The sequence below is a fragment of the Limanda limanda genome, chromosome 6 (genome assembly GCF_963576545.1).
Source record: "Limanda limanda chromosome 6, fLimLim1.1, whole genome shotgun sequence".
Classification (NCBI taxonomy): domain Eukaryota; kingdom Metazoa; phylum Chordata; class Actinopteri; order Pleuronectiformes; family Pleuronectidae; genus Limanda; species Limanda limanda.
This window is the reverse complement of record NC_083641.1, coordinates 26894993-26917304: the sequence shown is the minus strand read 5'-3', so window position 1 is coordinate 26917304 and position 22312 is coordinate 26894993. Positions and strand designations below refer to the sequence as shown.

The following is a 22312-nucleotide window of genomic DNA, read 5'->3' as shown; positions in this document are numbered from 1 at the left end:
AAACCCGGAGCCGTCAAGCCATGAAACAAATAGTTCATGACATGCGAGGAGAAGAGATTCTTTAATCCAGCTTCAGATCCGACGGCACACGGGAGCAGGCCACCGGCACGCTGAGGACATTGTCATAAACCTGCCGTGTGCTGTAGGCCTCTGGACTCAGGCCTGCGATAAGACAAAAATTAAAGAATAGGATTAAAGATGGATTACCAGTGAAACACTAAAACCAGCAAAGCAGCTGCCTTTGCGTAAGCCCATCGGACGCTCTTCAGGGATCGGCCGCCGACCGATTTGCAGATTACATTTGGTTGTTGATGTGGTGGCCTCTTGTGTGGCTGGAATTAAAAGAGAGGGATGGAAAATCTGGATGAGCTGGAGCACCCTCTTCTGGGAGAAAACACCAACAGCAGCCGGGCATCGGCGCCGGGGCCGGTGACTACCCAGGTCCCTGGTGGTCTGTACAAGGGCGTGTTGGTGAAGTGCGAGGAGGACCGGGCCTACCCGCCCTTAGCCTGGAGGAGCTACTGCGGACACCCCCCCGAGCGGCAGCAGCAGCAGCTCCTGGACCCTTGCTCCTTACCTCGCACAATGGAGTCTTTTTACCCACCGGCGCCCATCTGGGGCCACACAGACTCCCTGCTGAGCAAAGACTACCTGGAGACCACCTTCGTGGACATCCGGCCGGGCTCCACCCTGGAGAGGAAGCTGCTGGCCGAGGCGCAGGACTACCACAGCGACGCCTACAGCATGGACGACGAGGACGATCTGCTTCCTGACTCTGATGTAAGATAATCCCACTGACATGAAATTGAGAAAAGTTGTTTTCTTCTGCACTGACTCACAGAGTTTGTGTGGTTGAATTTCAAGTTGTAAACTCAAGCACTGAAAGTTAAAGGGAAACAGGACGAGGCGTTTATTTATCTGCAGATACTCGAAGAGAAAGAGCATCAACACATAATGTCTACAGGGTTAAAAGTCTTATTATAAGTATTCATCTTTATTTGTTTGTCATTTATCAGCAGCATAAATCAGAGAAAAGTTGGAATTGATACAAGACAGGAAGAGGTAATCAAATGTGGAAATAAATAATCAATTCCTTGACTAATCATCACATCAAATAATTATAATATTTGATCAACTAATCTCAACCACGTCTTCTTTGTTCCTCAGAGGAGTTTCACATTTAAAGTTAAAAAAATATTCTCAGAATAGATCCAGGGAGCGAACGAAGAACTTAAAATAGACATATGAGCGAGCCGAGTATTTCAGGCAGCAATTGAATGCTTACTGTCAAAAAGGCAGATTACATAAAGCTCCTCTCCTGCTGCGGCTCAGGTAATGACACTACAGTTGCGGTGGAGGATGCCAGTTCTATTTCATAGATCACTGAGCAAAGCTTGCCCTGGAGTGAAATGTAAATTAGCTTTAAAACCTTCACCCTGGTCATGTGATGCTTTGGCGACTCGACTTGAGAACGTTCGGGCTGTAAATGTCACAAATAAGCAGCTGCAGGTTTGTTTAAATCATGACGTCTCCCACCGAGGATAAATTAAAGTTTCAATTACAACCCACTGTGGAGCGAAGGCCTGAAGGCTGTTTGACGAAAGTTACTTTGATTGAAAACGCGCCCGAGTGGACAAACAGTGGAATCACACACGGGACGAGAGTTTGCTCCACAAGGACAAAAGAACAGCAGAAGATATTGAATTCTTAATGCTGGTTGTGGAGCAGTGATGCAAAGACGCAGGCCGGTGGGATTAAACCCTTCGAATGACCTCGAAGAGGAACAACACAACTTCTCCTTCTCCAACTTTCTTTCACCTCAAATGCTCAGTTAAATTGGAATTCTGGTATTTTTCCAGCTTGGACCCTATGTTTTTAAATGCGGGTGAATAGAGAATGTTTTAACTTAGCAGCCTTAACATGAAATATGTCAATTTGTGGAACCTCTTCATCCGAACACTCCAGCTCAAACAAGTAGGGGTTGTTTGTCTATTAAAATCAAATGCTTCATCAATATTGTCCAAACCAGATTCAGCCATAATAGTTAAGTCAAATCCAATCTCTCCAACTCTCTCACATTTCCATCTCCTTCTTCCTGCAACAACTAAGTGTCTCATGAGACTTGAGGGTGAGACTTCTCATTAAGTGAGATGTGTAATGTTTCCAGACTCTTAGCAAAGACCCAGAATAACAATTTGAGCCTTTTATTGGTGGAAAAAGTATTTTGGTGAACACTTCCTGAACCGTCCCAGTTGGCCCATAGGATTGCTTTTCAGCCACTGCCCCATGTGGCAGCTGTGGAGGTTCCATTCATTTACACACATATACTGGATCCCCCCTTCACTTCCTGATGACCGCTGCTCGTCACAGTGAGAGATGATCTCAGTGTCTTTTGCCTCAACGTGAGGTTTATCTGCCTCTTGTCGCCATGGGAACTGCTTTATGCTCCAGGTAAATCCATGCTGATGCACAAGGTAACTCCAGAGCGAGCGGCTCCGTCACCGCTTCACAGAACCGGTGAACGTTAAACACATGTCAGCGCTGAAGCGTTTGCTCAGATGTTACAGGAGCATCTCTGGAAGATGCACAATTATTTCACACGTCAGAATCAGACCAGCGCAGGACGGCGACAGGGTCAGAGAGCGATGGAGAGTCCGACTGAATCTGCAGCTGTTTCAGAAACACGCGTGAGTCACGAATCACCTGCGGTCACTGAGCTGGTGCACATGCAGACTAACCTCATTCAGTCACATCATCTCACCGGCGTGAGCAGAGTCTTCATGCTGCTGTGGAGGACGTGAACACAACTCTGTCTTATCGTTTGTGGGGTTTAGTTTAGATTGAATAATGTTCCATTCCTGAAGGAATATAAAAAGGACTTTTCATTCAAAATACAAAAAAACAGACCATTCAGTTTATGAGCCTTGGTTTTTAAAGGATCTGCTGCTACATTGATGTGGATAAAAAGTTCTATATCACCAAAATCAAGAGAAATGGGCTGGATCTATATTGGACCGACTTTGGATGAAGAAATAGTCCGTATGAAGTTATATAGAGAGAGATTTTGCAGCTTTAAAATGTGATTCTTAGTTATTGTGAATTTATATTCAAGTAATCTCCACTGCATCAGATAGAAAACACGACCACACAGATTGTGCACGAGCAGCTTCCATCAGAGGTGTTGATTCAGTCTTCAGTTTTCAGATCCTCTCACCTGAACACAACCCTAAGTTCACTCTGTTTGAATCCCAGGACTCGTCCATTGACGACTTCAGTGATACGGACAGCGAGAGCAACTTCCCTCTGATGATCCCTCAGGACTACCTGGGTCTGGCCTTCTTCTCCATGCTCTGCTGCTTCTGGCCCCTCGGCATCGCTGCCTTCTACCTTTCACAGAAGGTACACACACACACACACACACACACACACACACACACACACACACACACACACAATCTGACGAGATGTAACCTGGCAGTGTGTTTCACAGTGTACGCTGATGTCTGACCCTCTGCAGTGTGTGCAGACAAACAACAGGTCCAGTGTTATGTGTGCTGTGGATATTATGGAAGTGCTCTGGAGTTTATAGACAGGGAGACAACTTCAATCTGAAGGAGGGATGCACCAAGATGATCATTTTATTCTCTTAAAAAACCTCTTGTGCCATATTCAAAAATTATTTAAGATGTTTTTAAACTTCATTCTATGGTGTTATATTGATTAAATGGTGTCACAGCCCAAAAACAACATTCACAACCTTCCCATCACAGACCTGGAGTCAGGGACATTAGGTTTTCCAATATCTGACAAACATAATACAACACACAACAACATATTATAACTCATAATATAATCTGGACTCACAAGGTCACTTAGCCAAAAGAAAACTAATTGACTAAGCAATCCATCCATCAATTATCGATAGCCTTTATAGTTTGAGGGTCGCGGAAGGATAAGTAGAGCCAATCATCAATCAAAATATAGATCAAAATCAATAATCAATAAATCACTGATTTAGCGCCAGACGTAAGAAATGGCTCAAGCCTGCTGATCAATAAACGAACTATGTATACTGTAAAGAAAAAGACTGTAAATTAAAATCTGTTTCTGAATATTGTGAATTAGTTTGACTGCTTTAGGAAGTTTAAACTACTTAACATGATTTATGGATCCACTTCAAATCGTCTCCGAGGTCATTATCACTTCCTCTCGGAGGATAATTAATCGCAAGAGGCTATTAAGATCCAGTAAGATATTAAATGATGCTCTATAACTCAAAGAATACTTTAATTAATAATTAAAAAATATCGATTGTGGTAACACAGCTTAATACAGTTTGTTAACTTTAATTTGAACAAACTCAATTTATATCTGTGTCCAGTTGAAGTCATTAAAATCCACCTGAAGCTGGTGCAAATATTTGTTTTTAAGTGAAATATAAATAATATAAAATCATTAAAGACATCAAATAAGTTATCTTCAACAATAAGTGAGATTCTTTCCAAAATAAGAATTTTGGTGAAACACAGAGGGGTAAATTCTTCCACCCACTCCTGGTCTCACAGAATAGACACTGATGCATTCAGATTATTTAACCAACAACACATTGACATAAATAACGTTGGAGTAAGATGCTTAAATCATATCTCCACTTCAACTTCACCTGTATAGATAAATGACACTATGCCTGATGTCAAGGTTCTTTACATGGTGACTATTACAGAGGAAACCAGCAGCTCCCACAAGGAGGCAGCACTCAGTGACTGTGGAGAGAAGGAACTCTCTTTCTCTCTTTCTGAGGCCGAGCCGGTGGAAATATGAAGCAGGTCGAAGGGCAAGAGGAACAACATCAGTCACTATTACCACTGGCAGCATGAAAAGGCTCCTGACGCCTCTATCTCCAGTCGCCAGGGGCCCATAGTTTATACAGGCATCACCTCAGCAGTGCAGAATGGGAAAAAAAAATCCCATTACTGCAAAGCCACACAGCTAACTGGCATCACGCTGCAGAGGCCTTTTGATCAGATCGATAACCTTCTTTAAGGTTTAATTAGAGTCATAACGAGAAGCCCCCAAGGTGATAGATTTCCAATATTGTTGAGTGCTACCTATCACAGGGGTCAGAGTCAAAGACAAGGGGGGAGAGAGTGAGGGAGGGAGGGAGAGAGTGATGAATGACGCACAAACGTCGGGGGTGATTCAGAGATGGGACGTAATATGGGTTTAGCGTGTGATTGGAATGAGTGGAAGAGGAAAGTGGAGGCCACGGACGACACTGACAAACGATGACAAATGCCTCTCTCTCCCCTCTCTTCCCTCTCTCTCTCCCTCTCTCTAATCCTCATCTCACCCTCCTCTCTCCTCCTCTTCTCAGACCAACAAGGCGTCGGCTCAGGGGGATTTCCAGGGGGCCAACGCCGCCTCCCGCCAGGCTCTGTGGCTCTCGGTGCTCTCCATCGTGTTCGGCATCATCACGTACATCTGTGCCATCGCCGCGCTGATCTCCTACCTGTCCGGGAAGCCGCCGTAAAAGCAGCTCCCGCGAAACCAGGACACGCCTCCCACACGTTTAATCAATATCACCACACGTCACCTGTAAAATCATCTGTGTCTGTCCACCCGTCTGCAGCCATGTTTTATCCACACATCATCGTCCAATGGGATGAGGACATAAACTCAGAGGACGTTCCTTGCATGTGAAGAATAACCACTGACCTTTACTCAGTTTCACTCCATGTAGAAGAATTCAGTCTGTAACTGTTGTTTATTTTGTCACCCGATGTCTTAAGTGACCAAAACCTTTAAATGTGTGCTGTAGTCGTCGCCCTACGTTTGAGCAGATGTCAACACAACACTCCTTGATATCAGAGTCACAAAACAATGGATTCCTAATGAGGGGGCCGAGGGAGAAGCTGGGGGGACGACCGGACCGGGGGGGGCTGAGCGGAGGACAGTGTGCGGCGATGGAGTCCGCGGATTTTATGAGAAGGTCACAGCAAGGTCGAGGACGCGGCTGAATCCTGGAGGACCTGAGCCAGCACTGTCACTCGCAGGGTAGAAGCTGGAAGCTTTTTAAAACATACGACGGGCCGGGGGGGCAATACTCTTTGAGAGAACCTTGAATTTTCCTTCTACGCCTCTGGCCGGAGAGCCAGGGCCCCCTGGGGGCCACACTGCACACTGCACATCCATTTCCCCTGAGTTCACATGCAGCATCGCTCACTGTGCTCCTGCAGAATGACTCTGCTTCCTTTATGCCAAGTTGAATAAGTATCTTTATGTGGAAATACACTAAAGCTCTAAATGAAAAACACACAGTGCCGTTATACAAGAAGATTAATATAGAAGAGAAGTGTTAAAATGAAGGTTGCGGTGTGAACACTGGTGTTATAGAAGATAAGATGTAGAAATAAAGGAAGTGCATCACAGTGCACTGCAGAGAGTTGCAGGAAAAGTGCCAAAAACATGGAAGAAACTCTTGAGAATGATTCTTTTGTGAACTATTCCAGTAATAGACACATCCGGGCTGATGCTCCCTAAATATAGATTCTGCTATTTCCTCCCCCTGTTCCTGAGATCCTTCTGGAACTCGCTTCTCGAGGTTTGAACGTGTGAAAACAAAACAGGGTAACGCTTTGTTTGGATGAGCAAGGAAAAAAGTTGCTAAAAAAAGTAGGATGACAAGACACGAGGTGCATGAGACGGCAAAAGCTCAGTTTCCATCACACCTGCATGGCCAGTTTGCCACGTGCACCCCCGAGCTTCAACCACCTCCTTGAGTATTTGGTCCTGAATCGCCGAAGGAGCAGCTTTGATGAAAAGAAGCTCCAGCCATATTGGTTTGAGCTCAAATGTGCCATTTACAACAAAAACAAAAAAGTGAAGGAAGGAACTTCAAATTAATATTTTAAAAAAGTGTCTGTAAATTAAAAGTTGACATTTTCTATGTAGATGTTTAGTTTTTATAGAGTCCACAGCTGAACTAGAACCAACTCAAATCACCACATCACTTTGTTTCCTTATCATTGTATCATGACGGAGCTGATTATCATCTCCACACGTGTGATATCTGTCTTGTCCAAAGTCCCAAACTGTCCTCCCTCTCCACTGCACATTTACATCCATGATAACAAACTGACCCCCCCCATGTGTTGTTGTTCCAGGGAGCATCGAACAGGGACTTGCTTTGACTGATCACACTGGTGTTAAACAGATTTGTCTCACTTTGTGTCACTTGTACAAACAACGACTGGACGCAGCTCAGCGGACAAGTCACAGGAGTCGATTAAGGTCAAAGGTTGTGGAGAATTGGGATTTATTAGTACAGGAGATGTTCAATTCTTTCCCAGTTCACCTTCTTGTATGACATGTAAATATTAAACTGAAAAAACAATGAATCCTAATAAATGCACTTGTTTGACATTTATCTTTCCTCTGTGAGATCAGTTATTATTCATTTCTCCCACAGCTCAGCTGACTACAACCCAAATGAGGCAAAAGAAGCCCAAGAGTATTCGCTTAATATTTTATTACAACATCAGTATTTGTTTGCATTTGTTTTTATAAAAAGAAAAAGAGAAGACCAGAAGAAGTGCGCTGCTTCGCCATCAGAGGTTTTTGGAGTATCGCCTCCTCACGGAGTCCCTGTAGAACTGGAACAGCTTCTCTGAGGCTTTCTGACTGACGGCTATACACTGCTGCAGCTGCACGAGGAAGGAAGAGCAAAAAAACAGCTTTAGAGAAAAGTCTAAATATTAAAAAGGTTTGTGGTGTTAGAACAGAAAGAGGCAGAAAAACATATCATCATCATCAGACCTGAAGGAAAGTGCTGACACAGCAGTAAACACAGATATGATGAAGAACATAAATAAAATAGAAATTTGAAAATCTGGAAGGTTTATGGAACCAAATTTGACAATGCTTCAGTGTTTCTTTTTTTTTTTCTTCTTTTTTTAATACTCTTTTTATTGGTTTTTATTCGTTTTTAACAGAAAACAAAACAAACAAAACAAAAAAAAGGCCCACCCCAAACTAACAGTGAGCCCTGCAATATATATCCTTACACATATATATATATACATACACATATACATCCATGTATACACAAACATACATATATACACAATCAGCAGGATGACAGGAGACAGGCAAGGGAATAGCGTGTATAAAATAAATAGAATGAAACAAAATAAAATAAAAAGGCAGTCAGGCCTCCCCTTCCAGAAAAAGATTATGAGTTATGGTTTCTGTAAGAAGGAATGCACCAGTTCCCAGATCCTCCAAAACTTAACTGATTTGTGGTTAAGGTCATGAGTCAACTTCTCAATAGGAACAAGAGCAGAAATCTGTGATATCCACATGTCGACTGTAGGGACCTGAGGAGTTGACCACCTCAGCAAAATAATGCTTCCGTGTTTCTGATTTAAAAAAACAAATTTATATACGGACCTCGTTAACTGAAAACGATCCTTTGGTTGAGGTCATCAATACGTTGTGTTTTTTGCTGTCGATAGCAAAGGTCATCAAAGCTCGACTTTCCTGGTGGAAGAAGAAATCAACAGTTTCAGTGACGTGAAAGTGTTGACAGTAATAAAAGGATGTTTTATAACAATCAGCTGTTCCTGTAAACTTCAGGGTGCTGGCTCGGGTTTTGTGAGCATCAGATTTACCTTCTCCTGAGCGGCGGTGGGGTCTGTGATGATCTGACCATCTGCGTCGATGGCACAGGTCACTCCACAGAACAGGCAACTCATGTGCAGGCCTGCGTCCATGAGAGACATGCAGGCTGCATTCAGCAAGCAGGACAGGAGCTGGAGGGACCGGTCAGGAACAACACGCACCAGGGGAACATTTCAATGCCACACACACACACACACACACACACACACACACACACACACACACACACACACACACACACACACACACACACACACACACACACACACACACACACACACACACACACACACACACACACACACACACACACACACACACACACACACACACACACACACACACACACACACACACAGGATACACAAAACAGCCCCGAGCTTCACTGAAGGATACTGAGCCGTCGTCGTGCAGCACCTGGAGAACGAGCGTGAGGGACGAGCGGGGGTGCAGAGACAGGAGCAGAGACGCTTCACAGGTTTCTCTCACACACTGCTCCTGTGATCGCTCCCTTACACCTGAGACATGAATAAATGTGGAGATACACACGTGAGTCAGAAACAGATACACTACTACTACTGTATGAGATATGTGTTAATATAAAACATATTGATATTATATATCATTTTATACAATAATATTGTCTTTTGCACACTCTGTCTACATATTCTTACACTCATAGTATATTATATTATCTATTGTATAGTCAAATACTTATATTCATACCTCTACTATATATCATATCATAATAAATCATACTCTTTGTATATTCTTTGTATATATAAGTCTATATACACATATTTATACATGTGTACATGTTATTATTATTATTATTATTATTATATTAATTATTATTATTATATATACTGTTGCTGCCATTATTACTATATACTGCTATTATATTGGTATAATTACTATCATATATAAATATATTATGTTATATTATATTCTATATATACTGTACTATTTTTATATACTGTCTAACAATAACATTACCATCATATCATCAGTACTATTACCATCCTCTTGCCACTGCACCTTATCTACGTATTTATCTTGTGCTTCTTTTTTTATATTCTTTCTATCTATCTATCTATCTATCTATCTATCTATCTATCTATCTATCTATCTATCTATCTATCTATCTATCTATCTATCTATCTATCTATCTATCTATCTATCTATCTATCTATCTATCTATCTATCTATCTATCTATCTATCTATCTATGACGTATTCCACCTGGTGGTGTGTTGTGGTATAGCAGCATGAGAACAGAATACAGGTAGAAAGCTGTAAAATGAACACATCTCACCTGGAAGTCCCACTTTGGGCTGAATCAGAACCTCCAGAGTCGCCCGGTCATAGATCTCCTTGCTGACCTTGACCTCAGCCGGTCCGTAGACTCCAGCGTACACACTCGTGTCTCCTTCAAATTAGATCAGCAGATGACGTTATTCACCAGAAAATACCTTAAAAGGGCATTTTGATTTGTCCCCTGAGCTGAAGAACATCAGAATAGAACAGAATAATAAGATTGCATGGGGGGAGAAACGTGTCTACAACTGGAGAAAAAAAATAGTACAGCCTTAAATCTAGAAGCTTCAAATGTCATTCCTGATTTCTACACCACATTACACCTACAGGAGTTTTTATGAAACTCCAGTCTACAACTTGTTCAACTGCCGACAGGAAGAGACTGGATGTCCTGAGGAGGAGGACCAGCTCGGTCCTGGGATTCCCTCTTGACCCAGTGGAGGTGGTGGGACAAAGGAGGAGGAGGAGGATGATGATGATGGTCAACCAGTCCCACCCCCTGCAGGACACCATCACAGCCCAGGTGTCTGGAGGTGAGGTGTCTCAGGTTGTCCCTTCCTGCAGCAGTGGGACTGTACAACCAGTTCTGCTCACTGGTCTATGCCTTACGTGTGCGTGCTAACTAGACCAATATGTACAGTGAGAGAATATGTGCAGTTAGCAGATTGCACAAGAACTGTTGTTTTGCAAAGACAGATGAATATAGCTCAGTTAAGAGAATTAAACCCGAGTTTTAAATCCATAATGGTGGTGCATGTAGTTCTACTGGGATGTCTTGATGAGGAGGACCAGCTCGGTCCTGGGGTCCCTCCTTGACCCAGTGGAGGTGGTGGGACAGAGGATGGAGGATAATCAACCAGTCCCACCCCCTGCAGGACACCATCACAGCACTGGGCAGCTCCTTCAGCCACAGCCTGATTCAGCACTGGTGTCTGGAGGTGAGGTGTCTCAGGTTGTCCCTTCCTGCAGCAGCGGGACTGTACAACCAGCTCTGCTCCCAGTAGAACTACATGCACCACCATTATGGATTTAAAACTCGGGTTAAATTCTCTTAACTGAGCTTTATTCATCTGTCTGTGCAAAACAACAGTTCATGTGCAATCTGCTCACTGCACATATTCTCTCACTGCACATATTTTGTACTAATGTATTACCCCGCCTATAGTGTATTCATATTTATATTTATTTTTATCCTGCTCATAGTGTATTCATCGTCCTTATATCTTACAATTCCTGTTAATACTGTAATATTCCATTTATATTTCTTACTGTACAGATCCTATTAATTTACATTTTCACTTTAATATGCACAATACTCTTCACTTTTACTGCCTTTTTTTGTACTTCTGGTTAGATGCTAAACTGCATTTCGTTGTATAAATACTTTGCAATGACAATAAAGTTGAATCTAATCTAATCTATTGGTCTAGTTTTAGCGATGACACAGAAAGAAACACCTGAATTCAATGATTTGACTTGTGTCCCAATACTTTTGTCCACATAGACAAACTCGTGCCAGATTCCGCTCTAAACTACAAACTAGTACTTTGCCACGAAACGTGATAATTCAGCTAAAGTGAACATTTAACTGGGACAGTGACGTCACGTCGCTGTTACCATTGACACAACGAGGTGTGTGAATCTATAGGCAGAGCTACGGAGGCCGCTCGGGGACATGTGTCTTTACCGTGGACGAAGGACGCGGACCCGTCCGGTTGGGACAGAAAGTTCTGTTCGCAGGCGAAGTCCCGCAGCATCACGCTGGAGGAGCAAGGAGCCTCCATCACCGCCATTCAGGAGCCAGCGTGTGTCGAGGTTTGATGACGTCACGTGTCAGCAGTAAACACCGATGACGCGCTATTCTTCTTCTCTTTCTTCCCCTTCTTCTTCTTCTTCTTCTTCCCTGTATATACAGTCTATGCTTCTTCCATATCCTTCAGGTTTCTTCCTCTTCATCTTCCTCTTGTCAACTTTAAATGTAATATTTAAAACATCGCGCACTGTCACAGCGCCATCTAACGACCTGGAGGACCGGACACTGGAGTGTGAGTACAGCTATTTTCAATGTTTATACCACCTAAATACTATTTTCTATAAAACGACTTATAGTTTAAAAGGTTTATTCCACCTAAATAGTTCTTTCTTTTAAACTAGTAATAGTTTTAAATGTTTATTTAACCTAAACAACTTTTTCTTTTAAACTAGTTAGTATTAAAGGTTTATTCGACTGTTAATGCAGATTTACATTTGTTCAGTCTGGTTTCAAATGTTAACTTGTAAATTATTGTTGTTGTCCCTGCTTCCTCCGGCTGTTGGCCCCCTCACATATTAGCATGCACACATAGGGCATAGACCAGTGAGCAGCCCTTGCAGATGTGTTTGTTACACCCGCGGCACACGGTGTGAGTTCTACAGTCCTTTTTCCTGGGGCATATCTGACACCTCTTCCTCTTACTCTGGGGTTGCTGCAGCTTTCACAGACTTCACAACCGCGGCGCTCCCTTCGTGCGATGAACGGAGTCACGAGAGCCTTTCCCAGCTGCTCGAGGAACACCCTCCGCTTGCCCAGCATCCAGTCGGGGTTGATCTCTCTCAATACCATGAAGCCGTTGTAGGAAGAGACGTCGAGTATGTTGTGGATAGGGATGTCACGAGAACCGATACTTACGATACCTTTCGATACTAAGTTAACAAAACACCGACGATGCCCATTTTTTTTGAAGCACCGTAGGCACAGTGAGATTCGATGCCAGCAGCTGTTAACAACTTAGCATTAGCATCGGTGCTGCGCCAATCGATGTTTACATTCAGAAAACCAAGATGGCAACTGCAGCTGCAGCGTTCGCCCCTATGGTTCGCCCAACCTCGACTTGTTGATAAAACAGGCACAAAGAGTCGTGTATGGAAGTACTTTGCGTTTGAGGCAGATGACCGTGGCGTTAATCCGCAGAAGCCATTATGCAAACAATGCTAACGTGGTCTTCAGACCAAGGGAGGTAATACTTCCAATTTAGCAAAGCACCTGAAAGACCATCATCCGGATTTGTTTAAAGAATTCAAGGTGAGTTCTGATTCATATTAACTGTAAATCAATGCTAAGCTCGCTTTAATGCATAACGTGTCTCACAACTATGCGTCACTCACATACGTCACTCAAATGCGTCCTCAACTACCGTATAATACACAGTATATGCGCAAACACATTAAACTACCGTATATGACATTAACAACATCCAAAGAATGCAATTTTGGAATCTTAGAAAAATCCTTTCTTTTTTACTGTGATATCGAAATTGGCATCGAGAATCGTGTTATTTTACTGGTATTGGCACCGACTACTGAATTATTGGTATCGTGACACCCCTAGTTGTGGAAGATGACCAGGGGCCAGTGAGAGGTCAGCCTCCTGCAGCTGAACGTTCTGATCACCTTTCTAGGTTGTCCACGCCTCCTTTGTTGCGGTTGTTGTCCAGGACGATGACCGGTTTCCAGTCCTCACGGTCGTTGACGTTGGCCGCCACGTGCTCAGGAGCACCAAGTTCCTGTTTTTCTTTGGTGAAGGGCGTGGATGCGAACTTGGATGAGAACACCTCTCTTCCCTTGACCACGAGCAACCCGGACGGCAGCTCTGGCTTGTTCTTCCAAACCGTGCCGACCACGGTGATCTTCCTCTCCAGGAGCTGCCGCGAGGTTGTAGGAGGTGAAGTCATTGCGTGACGTTGCCAGTGTGCAGTCCCTCCGTGACATCGAGCACTACCCGCAACCCCTGGTTCTGTTCTGGGGTCCGCCGCTCCGCTATCAGCTGTAAACTTGCATCTTCCAAGCGTAGCTGGATTTTGCATTGCAGGCCACCCAGGACTTGATCCCGTATTTCGCCGGCTGACTGGGCATGTACTGTCGGAAAGGACACCGGCCTAGGGAGAAGAAGAGGAGGAGAAGAGATGAGAATTGTCAGAGGGAGGGGGTCCGGAAGGGGGTCCTGGAGCTCACTGACTCAGGCAGTGGAGGTGGTCCGTTGGTCCTGAAGCTCAAAAAAAAAGAATAACCTCTGAATGGAACCAGTCTGCGTCCACGGTCACTTTGGGCCCCGGGATGTAGACCCACGTGTCCCAGACCTTTTGCACAGCCACCAATTTGTCCGTGGCTCGTCTAGACTCGCGTAAATATAGCCCGGCCGCTCTCGGCGTCCCACAGGCTGGCGGTGCCTCGTCCTGGGACCTGTACACGCCCGCTAAGATCACCAGTCCTACATAGGCGCACAGGTCGGTCTCGTCCATCCCTTTCCAGTCGTCGCCGTATTTTGGACGACCCTCCTGATTCAGCATCTCCAGGATGATGTTCTCTACCGTCGGCATGACGAACAGGTGGCGCATCGTTGTCTTCGTCGCCGTCGTCTCGGTCGTCTTCTCCATCTCCTCTGTCCGCTTCTCGGTCTTGCTCTTCCTCTTCGGGATCAGATGATTGTTGCTGGGAGAATAGCTGTTGGAGAACCTGTTCTCTGGTGAAACGCGCTTGACGTGACATTGTGACCTGGTCGGGGAGAATGGCACACGGAGAGAAACACACCGGCTTCTCTATGGGTCCAGATTACAATTGGAATCAGCTGTGGGTCTAAATCACCCCACAAAGACACACACACACACACACAGACATACACACTCTGGGTCAATCCGACCCAGGAACAACACGAAGTTAACTAAAAAGTTAATTGTTAAAAAGTAACAGTGAACTGGGTGGTGCGAATGATTGTTGCAAACATAGCTAATCAAATGTATATATATTATTTAAGAAAGGCTAACCATAATCCAACCATAATAATATCCACAACCGTAATCTACTCACCATTTTGGATCATGACAACAATGTAACCTTGAATGAGGAATGTACGCAAAAACAGGCGGATTGTATTCTTTTATTAAAAAAATATTGTATTACAATTGTATTATTTTATTCTGGGGCAAAGGGGTAACCGGAGCACCCGGAGAAAACCCTCAAAATAAAATAAAAATTTGATAAAGTGAAGAATCTGGAGTTGCCAGGTGATCTTTTAACAAGAAGGCAATGCATGTCTCAACTTCTGCGTCCCCTGCTTCCATGGCAGCCAGCAATCCTGTTGCATAGCCGAACTTCCTGCTCAGGTCCTTGGAAATGGGGATGTGGAGGCTTGCACATTTTTCTGTCAACCTGTTGGTTTTGCACTCACTAGTTCCTCATTGACACGGGGGGGGGGGGGGGGGGAAGCCATCGAAGCACCCTTAGAAATTAAAAAAGATTAAGTGAAGAATCGGGCGATGGCACCACGTTGCTTTGTCAGGTGACCTATCACCAAGAGGGCAATGCATTTCTCAACTTCGGTGTCCCCTGCTTCCATGGCAGCCAGCAATCCTGTTGCAGAGCCGAACTTCTTGCTCAGGTCCTTGAAAATGGGCGCTTGGAGGTTTGCAACTTTTTCTGCAGTGATGTTAATTTTTGCATCGTCAACGTCAGCCAATATGTTTTCTGTGAGCCGTTGGATGGTTGCCTGCGGGTCTTGAAAGTAGATCCAGATCATTTTTGCCTGATTCAGTGTCTTCATCATGAGCTTTATCACAAGAATCCTGATAAAGGCATTTTTGTTTTGTGTCAGTGCTTCTGCATTCTGTTCAGGATCAGCTGAAGTCAGATCGGGCTCAGCTTGAGTCTGCTCTGGATCAGATAAACTTTGGTCGGGATCCTCTTGACTCGGCTCAAAATCGGGATCGGATGGGATCTGGTCGGGATCAGTTAAACTCAGGTAGGAATCAGCTGGATCATCGTTCACATCGCATAATGACCCAGACTCGATTAAAGCCTGTGTCACTCGGTTGCTATGGTCATCAGCATGGTTTTGCACCCACCAGTCCATAATTGACAGGAAATTAATCACTCTGTCCCATATGTCTGCAAGCATGGGATCCTCTGCCTTGGGAACAGGCGAGTTGTAAGTCGGAGGTGTGATGTGAACGTAGAGGAGATCACTCAGCTCTTGTGTGAGTTTTAAATTATTACCAGATGAGAAGTTTTGATCAGCATCATCCTTTGTAAGAAGCACAACGTCAATAGAAGCATTGAGTGCCTGCAATTCCTCCTTGCTCTTGGCTGTGGCTGTTGGGTGAAACCTTGCCCTGGTTTGTGCAACAATCCTGTGAATATATGCTTTACCAAAAGTCTCCACGATAAAGTTCTTTATCCTCCTCTTCACACTGTTCGCAGAGTTGATCCTTTTGGGGCTTGTACCTGCAGACTCACTCGGTTCTGTCCTCGCTGCAAACCGGACAATGGCATCTGCAGCATTTTTAATATCCAGACTGGACTGAGACTGTAGCAGGTTGTACTCTGCGTCAGGCACAACATCCAGAATCACATCTGTGATCTGACTCACCTCCTTTTCAATTATTTCCTTGACAGATTTGATCTGTTCACTCACAACAATTTCTTCTGAGTAGCCTTTCTGTCTAGTCTCAACCTCCGGGTCAGTAATGGACACTCTGGCTTTTCGTACGCAGCATAGTTTTTTCATGTTGGCCGCAAATTTCTTCAATACCTTGCAGGCATAAGAAACCATTTTGTTCAGTTTGCTTGTGGGAGTGACTCGTTTTGACCGAGGCGGTGATGAGGAGGACAGTAGTTGGGTAGTGTTGACACTCACTGTGACCTCTTCCACCAATGAAGATGTCAGTTTCTCCAAGCTGGAGGAACGGAAAGACGAGCGTAACGAAGTATTCAGAACTTCAGCAAAACCTTGGGAAACTGGTTCGCCGATACTCTCCAGCACAAGTTCCTCCGATATGCAGACGTTGCTTTTTAAATGCTTGACCAAAACCCCAGAGAGGGTTGACATCAAATTCAAAAGCAGCTCTGCCAGGGAAAATTTTGTGGCTTCGTCAGGTTTTCCAGATTCTAACAGTTCCCATTGGACTGCTGTTAACCCCTCTGAGAAGGTTTGAATGTATGGACGAACCATGTCGATCGTGATCTGAGGTTTATCCCACATTACTAGTGGGGACTCCATGGTCATCTTCAGTAAGTGCTGTGCTCTATCTGAATAAAATTGAACTCCTGTCCAATGCTTTTGGTATAAATTACAAGCTTCTTCCTCTTAGATCCACCTGTGGGGCCAGAGCGCTAACAATGTCTATTACTATTACTATACTAAGCATTGCCATTTCAACATTTAATACATCAAAGACAAACAGAGACATTTAATAGACATCCTATCGAAAACAATCCTTTTTGAAAAAGTGAGTGTTTCACAGGATAAAGGAACCCACTTCTTCATTAAATAGGTCAAAGGGTTCAAAGGCATTTGCTGTTTCGAGCTTTGCCCCCAGTCCCTGTTACCTTGGACAAAAAGGAAAACATAAAGGACATTTTGGTTTACTATTTAAATGTTCAAAATTAAAACACCTGAAGTTGCATTCAGGACCTGTGCTGATTGATCCTCTGTGGTGCAAGTGAGGGGGCTCTCCCAGTCCCCTCACCTCCACAGGTGCAGACAATGCGGGGACCCTGTTATTATTTAACATAACGATGCAAAATCAAATAAATCAGAGACAAATAACAAAAATCTAATAGACATCATCAGTGTTATTTAAGTCTAACGTTTAAACCAGACGCTTTAGAAAATGGGTCTATCTTGTTGATACTTGTGGGTAATTGTGTGGGAGGTACAGGTGCTGCACTCAGGTGGTTTCAGTCCTACCTAACGGATAGAAGTCTCTCTGTCCACCTGGGTGATTATTCCTCCGGGACAGCCCCACTTACATGTGATGTCCCTCAAGGTTCTGTTCTAGGCCCCATCCTAGTCTCTTTATATACGCTGCCCCTAGCATCAACTTTTAAGAAATATGATGTCCCTCTCCTCTGCTTTGCAGATGATGTGCAAATGTACTTGCCCTTGAATTTCAAAACGATACGATACATACGAGGGACTATTGAACACCTGTGTTGTGCTCCCTCCACTGGCTTCCTTTCCATTTTTAACTGTTAAATCTCTAAATGGACGGGCACCTAGCTGAACTCCTTCTTGATCACACTCCAGTTAGAGAGATGAGATCAGCCACTCAGTTGCTCCTGGACTTGCCTAAAACGAGGCTCAAAAAGCAGAGGCGATCGAGTCTTTGCACTAGTCGCCCCAAACTTATGGAACAGCTCACCACTCCATATCAGATCTGCCCCCTCTCTTGCACACTCCAATCATTGTTGAAAACATCTCTTCTCTTTGGCCTTTTTGAGTTGAGCACGTTTTTATCCCAGCACATTTGATTCTATTTTGTTTTATCTCGTTTTACTTTTACTATTTTTGATGTATTGCGTGTTGCTGTTTTCTTGTTGTAGCTTTTCCTTTGTGAAGAACTTTGGTCAACCAAGTTATTTTAAATGTGCTGTATGAATAAAATTGACATTTACCACTGACATTGATAACCATGGGGAGACCTTGGTGCTCCACTTTGTACTTTTTCCTTTTCTTTTCTTTTCCAAATGTGTTTATTCATTTTTAAGCTTTCATAATAGGACGATACAACTCTTTCATAGAAATTAATAAAGTGAAATCATAGAAATGTTATATAAAATCACAAAGCAGGCAAAACAAAATGGAGCATAGAACCGACTTGGTTTACAAACACAATTACAGTAGAAAAGACCCAGTCATTACAAAATTCAAAACAATCCAAAATTTTCAGTAATTAATCTTTAAATTAATTCTTTACTATATAAACCCTTTACTGAGAAAAGAAGATATATTTTGGCCAATATTAAACATGAAAGGCTCCAATGTTTTATGAATCCTTACATGTTTGTCAAGTATATTCAAGTATAACATTATGCCAATGAGTCTTAGATAGCATTTTATCCCTAATCTAGTTTTAAAAAGTATGCAATTTCTTGAACTAAACATAAGCGTCACATTCTTCCTTCTATACCTATAAGTAAAAATAACATTTGATATTCCTAGTGACTGGAATTTGACCTCAACTTTGTGTCTTGGATTTTGTTTTATTTTCGGTTCTAGGTTCCTTGGTTAGAGGAGAACCTTTTGGAACAAGGCAAGTCCTGCAGAGCGGCAAAAATTGGTAGTTCTTGAAACCCGGCGTCAGGAGGAGGCAGCAGGATGTGCAAAGGCTGTCGCTCAAGCAGGACAACGGCAGTAGATGAAATGGGAGAGCAAAAAGAAAAGGAAGATCAGCCGGAAGGACCTCTCGGGATTGGAAGCAAGCAGGAATGGATCCTGCTTAGAGCAACTTGTGACGTCCTTCCCTCGCCCAAAAATCTACAACAGTGGCTGAACGAAGATCTATCCTGCCCACTATGCTCCACTCAGCTTCTCTCAGGCACATCCTCACTGCTTGTAAAATAAGCCTTTCCCAAGGTAAGTATGTGTTGAGACACAACCAGGTTCTCAGAAGCCTTGCAGCAACAATTGAAGCAAACGGCTACTAATGCCTTGTCGTACTTTTTGTATTGCAAGGCAGGTCAAAGGACAATATTTGTGAGGGGGAACAGGGACAAAGAGGGCTTCCTCCACTGACCAGGAGTGGTCGTTTAGAGCAAGCCGGAGACTGGCAGTTGTTGGTTTGCAGTCCCATCACATATTGTCACCACCACCCTCAGACTTGACCTGATACTATGGTCCCTGCGTGTCGTCTACCTGGTTGAATTCCAACATCACTGACTAGTGACCATCGAGACACCCAGAGAAAGCCTTAGAAATTAGATAAAAATTAAATAAAGAATCTGACGATGGCACCACGTTGCTTTGTCAGGTGACCTATTAACAAGAAGGCAAGGTATTTCTCAACTTCGGTGTCCCCTGCTTCCATGGCAGCCAGCAATCCTGTTGCAGAGCCGAACTTCTTGCTCAGGTCCTTGAAAATGGGTGCTTGGAGGTTTGCAACTTTTTCTGCAGTGATGTCGATATTGGCATCCTCAACGTCAGCCAATATTTTTTCTGTGAGCCGTTGGATGGTTGCCTGCGGGTCTTGAAAGTAGATCCAGATCATTTTTGCCTGATCCAGTGTCTTCATCATGAGCTTTATCACAAGAATCCTGATAAAGGCATTTTTGTTTTGTGTCAGTGCTTCTGCATTCTGTTCAGGATCAGCTGAAGTCAGATCGGGCTCAGCCTGACTCTGGTCGGGATCAGATAAACTTTGGTCGGGATCCAGTTGACTCGGCTCAAATTCAGAAAAACTCTGCTCAGTATCTGAAGTACTCTGCTCTGGATCAGATGGATACTGGTCAGGATCAGATGGGATCTGGTCAGGATCGGCTGTACTCTGGTCGTAATCAGCTGGATCATTGTTCACATCGCATAATGACACAGACTCCATTAAAACCTGTGCCACTCTGGTGCTATGGTCATCAGCATGGTTTTGCACCCACCAGTTCATTATTGACAGGAAATTAATCACTCTGTCCCATATCTCTGCAAGCATGGGATCCTCTGACTTGGGAACAGGCGAGTTGTAAGTCGGAGGTGTGATGTGAACGTAGAGGAGATCACTCAGCTCTTGTGTGAGTGTTAAAGTATTACCAGATGAGAAGTTTTGGTCAGCATCATCCTTTGTAAGAAGCACAACGTCAATAGAAGCATTGAGTGCCTGCAATTCCTCCTTGCTCTTGGCTGTGGCTGTTGGGTGAAACCTTGCCCTGGTTTGTGCAACAATCCTGTGAATATATGCTTTACCAAAAGTCTCCACAATAAAGTTCTTTATCCTCCTCTTCACACTGTCCGCAGAGTTGATCCTTTTGGGGCTTGTACCTGCAGACTCACTCGGTTCTGTCCTCGCTGCAAACCGGACAATGGCATCTGCAGCATTTTTAATCTCCAGACGGGACTGAGACTGTAGCAGGTTGTACTCTTCGTCAGGCACAACATCCAGAATCACATCTGTGATCTGACTCACCTCCTTTTCGATTATTTCCTTGACGGACTTGATCTGTTCACTCACAACACTTTCTTCTGAGGAGTCACTCTCTGATCTAGTCTCAACCTCCGGTTCAGTAATGGACACTCTGGCTTTTCGTACGCAGCACAGTGTTTTCATTTTGCCCGCAAATTTATTCAATAACTTGCAGGCATAAGAAACCATGTTATTCAGTTTGTTTGTGGGAATGACTCGTTTTGACCGGGGCGGTGATGAAGAGGAAAGTTGTTGAGTAGTGTTGACACTCACTGTGACCTCTTCCACCAATGAAGATGTCAGTTTCTCCAAGCTGGAGGAACGGAAAGACGAGCGTAACGAAGTATGCAGAACTTCAGCAAAACCTTGGGAAACTGGTTCGCCGATACTGTCCATCACAAGTTCCTCCGATATGCAGATGTTGCTTTTTAAATGCTTGACCAAAACCCCAGAGAGGGTTGACATCAAATTCAAAAGCAGCTCTGCCAGGGAAAATTTTGTGGCTTCGTCAGGTTTTCCAGATTCTAACAGTTCCCACTGGACTGCTGTTAACCCCTCTGTGAAGGCTTGAATGTATGGACGAACCATATCGATCGTGATCTGAGGTTTATCCCACATTACTTGTGGGGACTCCATGGTCAGCTTCAGTAAGTGCTGTGCTCTATCTGAATAAAATTGAACTCCTGGATATTGTCCAATGCTTTTGGTATAAATTACAAGCTTCTTCCTCTCTGATCCACCTGTGGGGCAAGAGCGCTAACAACTATTTAAGCATTATTTTAAGCATTGCCACACAACATTTAATACATCAAAGACAAAGACATTTAATAGACATCCTATGGAAAACAATCCTTTTGGAAAGGGTAAGTTTGTCACAGGATAAAGGAACCCACTTCTTCATTAAATAGGTCAAAGGGTTCAAAGGCATTTGCTGTTACAAGCTCTGCCCCCAGTCCCTGTAATGTGTGGACAAAAAGGAAAACATAAAGGACATTTCCTCAAAGTACATATTGGTTAACTATTTAAATGTTCAAAATGAAATCACTTGAAGTTGCGTTCAATAGAAACCACTGAAGTTGAAATTTCTGAGTGTGTGTAATTTGGTGAAGATCCAAACAAAAATCTGGATCTGGTCAATTTAAATGTGGTTTCGTAAGTAGACAGATCTCACAGAGTCACACACTGTGAGATCAGAGCACGTTCACGTGAAGCAGCCGGTCACTGACTCACTGGCTGCTTCTTAACAGTGAAAACACAGATTTTCTCTGGTCTCAGCTGCTCAGAGATCAGCGCTGCAACTTCTTGGTCAGAGCAGAAGCTGCAGTTGGTTTGAACCGAGGTTCAGTTCCTGTTTCCGCCTCCAGTCTGACCTGCTCTCACTTTTTGTTTTAATGT

General features: G+C 43.7%; 2 protein-coding genes across 2 annotated transcripts; one reads left to right on the top strand and one right to left on the bottom strand.

Moving 5' to 3' along the window:
- Positions 1-351: 351 nt before the first annotated feature.
- On the top strand, positions 352-5530 carry tmem91 (transmembrane protein 91). The gene is made up of 3 exons (XM_061072446.1): positions 352-780; positions 3253-3399; positions 5375-5530. The coding sequence occupies exons 1-3, from the start codon at positions 352-354 to the stop codon at positions 5528-5530; spliced, it is 732 nt and encodes a 243-aa protein (XP_060928429.1).
- A 1981-nt stretch (positions 5531-7511) lies between these two features.
- Positions 7512-11944, bottom strand: exosc5 (exosome component 5). The gene is made up of 6 exons (XM_061073098.1): positions 11683-11944; positions 9994-10107; positions 9076-9197; positions 8670-8810; positions 8449-8538; positions 7512-7703 (listed from the first exon to the last, which is right to left on the bottom strand). The coding sequence occupies exons 1-6, from the start codon at positions 11786-11788 to the stop codon at positions 7608-7610; spliced, it is 669 nt and encodes a 222-aa protein (XP_060929081.1). The 5' UTR covers positions 11789-11944; the 3' UTR covers positions 7512-7607.
- Between the last annotated feature and the right edge of the window lie 10368 nt (positions 11945-22312).

Coding starts and splice junctions, on each gene's coding strand:
- tmem91 (XM_061072446.1), top strand. CDS start 352: ATGGAAAATCTGGATGAGCTGGAGCACCCTCTTCTGGGAGAAAACACC. Junction 781..3,252: donor ATCTGCTTCCTGACTCTGAT/GTAAGATAATCC, acceptor TTTGAATCCCAG/GACTCGTCCATTGACGACTT. Junction 3,400..5,374: donor CCTTCTACCTTTCACAGAAG/GTACACACACAC, acceptor TCCTCTTCTCAG/ACCAACAAGGCGTCGGCTCA.
- exosc5 (XM_061073098.1), bottom strand. CDS start 11,788: ATGGCGGTGATGGAGGCTCCTTGCTCCTCCAGCGTGATGCTGCGGGAC. Junction 9,198..9,993: donor GCCCAAAGTGGGACTTCCAG/GTGAGATGTGTT, acceptor TTCATGTCTCAG/GTGTAAGGGAGCGATCACAG. Junction 7,704..8,448: donor GATCGTTTTCAGTTAACGAG/GTCCGTATATAA, acceptor TTCCTCGTGCAG/CTGCAGCAGTGTATAGCCGT.